The 6710-nt window shown below is 36.6% G+C and overlaps 1 protein-coding gene across 1 annotated transcript in view; it reads right to left on the bottom strand.

The window, feature by feature from the left end:
* Nucleotides 1-449: 449 nt before the first annotated feature.
* The window catches only part of ptpn2b (protein tyrosine phosphatase non-receptor type 2b), a 28306-nt gene continuing 22045 nt past the window's right edge, over nucleotides 450-6710 (bottom strand). The window contains exon 10 of the mRNA XM_051137062.1: nucleotides 450-1110. Within this exon, the coding sequence (XP_050993019.1) occupies nucleotides 1086-1110 (25 nt within the window). The 3' untranslated portion in view covers nucleotides 450-1085. The remainder of the gene's footprint in view (nucleotides 1111-6710) is intronic.

The raw sequence follows: 6710 nt of genomic DNA, 5'->3' as shown, positions 1-6710 counted from the left end.
TTGCAGATTCTGTAAACTTTTGACCTCAACTGAATATATTTTTTACTGTATTTTTGATCAAATAAATGCAGCCTTGATGAAAAGCAAAAATATTTTTACCCGTACGTTTTATATATAAAAAAACAACTCTGTGCATGTATTGCAGTAATAACTTTTTTTTTAACAGCACTAAGGATTTCAGGGAAAATGTGCTTAACTGTAATAAAAATAGCCAAAAAAAGCTTAAAGCTCTCAAACATGGTCTTATTTTGGGGTGAATTATGAACTTGACATGTCTTTGTGACATTTTCCCTTACTCCAAAGACAAAGTGATCTAACAGTAAGGGAAACTCTGCAATATAATACAGTACAGCAAGTTTAGTCTGCAGAGAGATTTATACGGCTATTATTTTAGCCTGGTGTGTGACTGTTTGGAAAAAGTAAATGAAGCGACGCATTGTTACAGAAACTAAATGATAGCAGTTTTATTCATGGATCCTACTCTTGGATAAAGAAAAGTAAGACTCTTCAACATCAGACACTGCTGGTTTGTTCTGTGTGTCGTAACCAAATGCAATGTCTGTTCATCATTTTGTACAATCGATTTGTTTTTTTACATCTCATAAGGTACACTATGTACACAACGTGAGCACTCTTCAGCATAAGACGTCATCTAACAATCTCACAAACTGGATTAGAGCATACAGCCCTGTAGATATGATAGGAAATTTCAAGTAATTTCATATAAAAAATAGAGCATTTCATTTTGCCTCTGAAAAAAAGTTGTCTAAAAATACAATGTGTGAACAGCTTTAGAAATGCATAGATCTACTTCAGATCCTGCTGCTTTTTCCAACAAAACAAAAAGCTAAATAAAAAACAAGACAAAATAGGTCCAACGAAATTAAAACCAATCCAAACCATGGCGATGCGCTGTCCTCTTGATATTCCACTGAGTTTCATCCACAGATATAGTGCTGGTGTGTGCTGTTGTTCGGAGTGGAGAAACCTTCTCGAGAGTTCATGCTGTAAACGTCTTCTGAAAACACAGGGGTGGACTGGAGAGCATTATGGGATGGAGATCTTTTGCTGAGTTTGCCATGGAGTTAGGAGTCACTGGTTGTTCTCGCTCTACAAATGCAATCACAGAAAAGAAAAGTCAAATATGTCATATTTAAATCACAATGTTAAATGGTTGCTTCACCCAAAAATGAAACATTCATTTGCTCTCATTTGGTTCTAAACCTGCATGACTGACTTTGTTCTATGAAAATGAAACTGAACTTTTGCAGAATTGCTGACGTTCCTTAATAGGGACTTGGGCTGCTGAGCTCAAAAAGACAAGTGGGAACTGAAGCAATTCTTACTGGTGTCTCATGAACGCCTGTGATAAATATAACTGACTCTGAATGCATTTTTTTTTTTTTTGGGGAATTAGTGCTGGGAATAAGGCTGTATATTGCCAAACCCCTCCTGATTCGAAAACTGCAATCTCCATTTTTAAGTAATGTCACTTCAAAGCTGTACTAAAACACATCGGCTCTGACTCACCAATAGAAATAGAATAAGCATTAACATTTGCATGCATTCAATGGCTGACTTCATTGCTAATGCATCCTGCTAAAATACAATTGAGGTCGAAAGTTTACATACACCTTGCAGAATCTGCAAACATGTTCATTGTTTTACCAAAATAAGAGGGATCATACAAAAATGCATGTCATTTTTTTTATTTAGTACTGACCTGAATAAGACATTTCACATAAAACATGTTTACATATAGTCCACAAGAAAAAATAATAGTTGCATTTATAAAAACGACCCCATTTAAAAGTTTACATACACTTGATTCTTAATACTATGTTGTTCATGAGTCCCTTGTTTGTCCTGAACAGTTAAACTGTCTGCTGTTCTTCAGAAAAATCCTTCAGGTCCAACAAATTCTTTGTTTTTTTTTTAGCATTTTTGTGTATTTGAACACTTTCCAATGACTGTATGATTTTGAGATCCATCTTTTCACACTGAGGACAACTGAGGGACTCATATGAAACTATTACAGAAGGTTCAAACACTCACTGATGCTCCAGAAGGAAACACAATGCATTAAGAGCCGGGGGTGAAAACTTTTGAACAAAATGGAGTTATGCACATTTTTCTTATTTTGCCTAAATATCATATATATTTTTTTCATTTAGTACTGCCCTTCAGAGGCTACAGAAGATACTTACATGCTTCCCAGAAGACAAAAGTTAAATTTACCCTGTTCAAAAGTTTTCACACCCCGGCTCTTAATGCATGGTTTTTCCTTCTGGAGCATCAGTGAGTGTTTGAACCTTCTGTAATAGTTGCATATGAGTCCCTCAGTTGTCCAAAGTGTGAAAAAAAGGATCAAAATCATAGTCATTGTTGGAAAGGGTTCAAATACACAAAAATGCTGAAAAACCAAAGAATTTGTGGGACCTGAATTCTTGATTAAGAATCAAGTGTATGTAAACTTTTGAAAGGGGTCATTTTTATGAATTCAACTATTATTTTCTTATAAAAAATAACATGCCTTTTGTGTGATCTCTCTTATTTTGGTAAAATAATTAACATTTTGTAGATTCTGCAAGCTGTATGCAAACTTTTGACCTCAACTGTACATTTCTGCTGTATGAGTGACAGAATTTTTCATATTTTTGGGTGATTTCTTTAAGTGGCACATTCAATTATACACAGTTTAAGCTCTCTTATGCTCTGCCTCTGATTGACAGTCTATTAGGAGTAATAGGTAGTTAATGACCCACCATGCAGCAGGGACATTAACAACCAATAAGGACCAAGCTCTTATGATTACTGTGGCAAAATGGCATTCAGTATTGGTAGATTGTTCTCCACTCCTTATTCGCCCCTTTGCCTTCACTGGTTAAAATGTTATGATGGGTAAGTTTAGTCCAGTGGTTTTCAACTCCAAGGCAACTCCAAGACTCCAAGGTCTGAGAATATATCAAAAGACTTTCCTATATTCCTTTTTAGGCTTTTTAAGTAAGACATAAGAATATATAACTACATATTTTAATCATTTTAAAGGAAACCGGTTATTAGGAGTATGACTTAATATAATGTAAATGATGTTTCCTACTGAAATATATAGTAGAAAACCCATGAAAGATTTACATTATTTAAGAAATCCACATCGTTTTATACATATTTTGGATTATGGGGGGCACCATTATTTCAAGGACGTGGATTAGTAAAATACTAATATGATGCCACATTGTGTGGCTTTTTGTTGTAATTTTCAGTCGAAGGGCAACAAGAGAAGCAATGTAAGTCTTCACTGCTTTCCTAGTGATAAGAAGAGGAGAAATGAATGGGAAGATGTGTGTGGATGAAAAGAAACTTCCTAAAGACCTGCGTCTTTGTTCTCTCCACTTTAGCCCTGATGCCTTTGAGGCTTTTAGTAGAGCACAGCTACTGAAAGAGCTTTCAAATGGCAGAGACAAGAAACGCTAGATGCCATCCTGGCAGGATGTAAACATGCCGATACTTTTACTCCATATCTGGGGCATTTGGGAAAAAAAAAAAAAAAAAAAAAAAAAAAAAAAAAAAAAAGATGGTACGACATTTGGTTTAAGCCTACACTTATATCCATCACCACCTGTAAGCACTTTAAGTAGCTGTGCTCATCGTAACAGAGTTGTGTTGCTGTAAAAATAGCAACAGGTAGTGCCAGTAGCTCACCGAGTGCAACCACTTCATGTCATCGAAATAATGGTGCCCCCCATAGTCCAAAATGTGTATAAAACAATGTTTTTTAAAAAAAACAAAAAAAAAACAACAACAACATTTCACAGGTCTTCTACTAGACATTTCAGTCAGAGATATCATTTACATTATATTAAGCCATATAAGCTTTAATACCTGGGGTTCTCTTTACGAAATGCACATATTTCAAAGGAAGCTGCTTTAGTTGAGAACCACTGGTTTAGACTATTTTGTCCATCTTTATCCATCTGAGTGATATAATTATGTATCCACTAGGGATGTGACGAGATCTCGTAGTACGAGATCTCGCGAGATCTGATGTGTCTCGCGAGATCTCGTGCCGAAATCCTTGTAAAACGTTTTGCAGTGTTTACAGTAGAGCTGCAGGATTAATCCTTAAAATATCTCGATTCAAACACCCACGAGATCTTATTCCTGAATGACAACGATTTAGCTATGTCTATTAGGACAGTTTCACATCGCGAGTGTCAGTGGAGCGTGAGAAGCTCGTTTTGTCGCTGCTCATGTTAATGAATCAGAGGGTCGGGGTAAATGTGAACGCAGAAAGAGCAACACAAACAGTCTTTTCAACCAAATTATAATCATTATTTCTGTGTTACAGACATTTAAATAACAGAAGTACTGGGATAAAAGCTTATAGTTTGGGTATAAACACGTATTGTCTACAGTAGCGATCAAAACGAAACTATATTGTATGTATTGTAACGCTGATCCTCTTCCGCCAGGAGGTGGCGACAACTGCCCGTTTAAGAAAAAGTATGTAATTGAATCATTCATTCAGGAGATTTCAATAGTTAAACAAGTCTTAATGAAGTGACACACTGACTGCTTCATTGAAGGTTTTTTTGTTTGTTTAAATGAATATATATTTTTAAAAGACTTAAGCAATTAACAGTTTGTCAGAACCACTAGTAAATTACGTTATTTTGTTTAGTTTTCTAATCTTTTTTCTCCCAGAATCGAGAGAATTGTGATCTCCAATTTATTAAAAACAACTGGGATTCTCAATTTTTCCAGAATCGTGAAGCTCTTGTTTAAATGTTTAATTTCATAAAGTTCAAAATGCACCTACATTTTTTTGCATTTTGTCTTTTTCATTTGAATAAAGACTATTTTCCCTATATATTTATTCACTAAGGATTTCTTAAGAAAAGTTTAAAAATCTTGTCTCGTCTCGTTCTCGTGGGATAAGTGTCTCGTCACACCCCTAGTATCCACATATTTATTCATCCATCCAAAAACAAATATTTAGTGGGATCATTTCACAATTCCAAAGATGTGAAAAAGAAAATATTGCAAAACCGAGTGTAATAAAGGGGGGGCATGAAGGCAAGTGAGTGAAATTTTCGGTTTAAAATTCTCGTTACACATGCATCCTTTTCGATTCAGAATAGCAGAATAAAGCTAGAAAAAAAATACTTTAGTGACACACATTTAACCAAACAAAACACACTCTTAGCTTAGTCTGCAAAAAGTGCTGCACACAAACCACACACACTCACACACACAATTCAAATATTATTGCACGGAGGTTATGCCAAAAACTAAAAATTTCCGCGATGTATCTATCTAGAAACACCATCAGGTTTAAGCTTAGCGCAAATCTACACTCCTCAAAAGACTTACGTTTTTCTTAAATTAGTCACTGAGAACACGATTTAATCTCATTCAGGTAGAAAAAGCAAATATCTAAATCTGGAGAGAAAAAAAAAAAAAGAAAAAAAAAAGCAAAACATCACACCATGCTGAAGCTTAGTTTTAAAACGCCAACAGCCACGGCCATCAGAACAGCAGCAGCAAGCTCCAAACCAGCACATCACAGCACACAAGGCCCGTGTCTGACTCTCACGTACAGCCTGAGGATTTTGAGGAGCCCGGACAAGCTCGTCTTTACAAAAATCCTGCAGATGCGCCACTGCTGCCTCATTGGGGAGGTTTCCCAACAGGGCAGCACTCGCTGTGTCACGTACAGCAAATACAGCCCAGACTGCAACCACAATATAAAACACAATTACACAAACCCTGTGCTTTACAAACCCTTAACACAGCGCTGACCTGACCAAAATCACTGCTCAAATCTGACATATGATCTCCACGTTTTCAAAATCACTGAAGGGTGAATCTTTTAAAAATGGCTGGGTTATATTTCACCCCAAAAATCAAAAGACAAAAATAAGAAAATCACATACAGGTGCATCTCAATAAATTAGAATGTCGTGGAAAAGTTCTTTAAATTGTGATGATTTTGGCTCACATTTAACAAAAACCCACCAATTCACCATCTCAACAAATTAGAATATGGTGACATGCCAATCAGGTAATCAACTCAAATCACCTGCAAAGGTTTCCTGAGCCTTCAAAAAGGCTTCAGTTTGGTTCACTAGGCTACACAATCATGAGGAAGACTGCTGATCTGACAGTTGTCTAGAAGACAATCATTGACACCCTTCACAAGAAAGGTAAGACACAAACATTCATTGCCAAAGAAGCTGGCTGTTCACAGAGTGCTGTATCCAAGCATGTTAACAGAAAATTGAGTGGAAGGAAAAAGTGTGGAAGAAAAAGTTGCACAACCAACCGAGAGAACCGCAGCCTTGAGAGGCTTGTCAAGCAAAATCGATTCAAGAATTTGGATGAACTTTACAAGGAATGGACTGAGGCTGGGGTCAAGGCATCAAGAGACACCACACACAGACGTATCAAGGAATTTGGCTACAGTTGTCGTATTCCTCTTGTTAAGCCACTCCTGAACCACAGACAACGTCAGAGGCGTCTTAGCTGGACTAAGGAGAAGAAAAAAATAAACCCAGTGGTCCAAAGTCCTCTTTTCAGATGAGGGCAAGTTTTGTATTTCATTTGGAAACCAAGGTCCTAGAGTCTGGAGGAAGGGTGGAGAAGCTCATAGCCCAAGTTGCTTGAAGTCCAGTGTTAAGTTTCCACAGTCTGTGATGATTTGGGGAGCA

The sequence above is a fragment of the Labeo rohita genome, chromosome 19 (assembly GCF_022985175.1).
Source record: "Labeo rohita strain BAU-BD-2019 chromosome 19, IGBB_LRoh.1.0, whole genome shotgun sequence".
NCBI lineage: Eukaryota > Metazoa > Chordata > Actinopteri > Cypriniformes > Cyprinidae > Labeo > Labeo rohita.
This window is presented reverse-complemented; position numbering and strand designations above follow the sequence as displayed.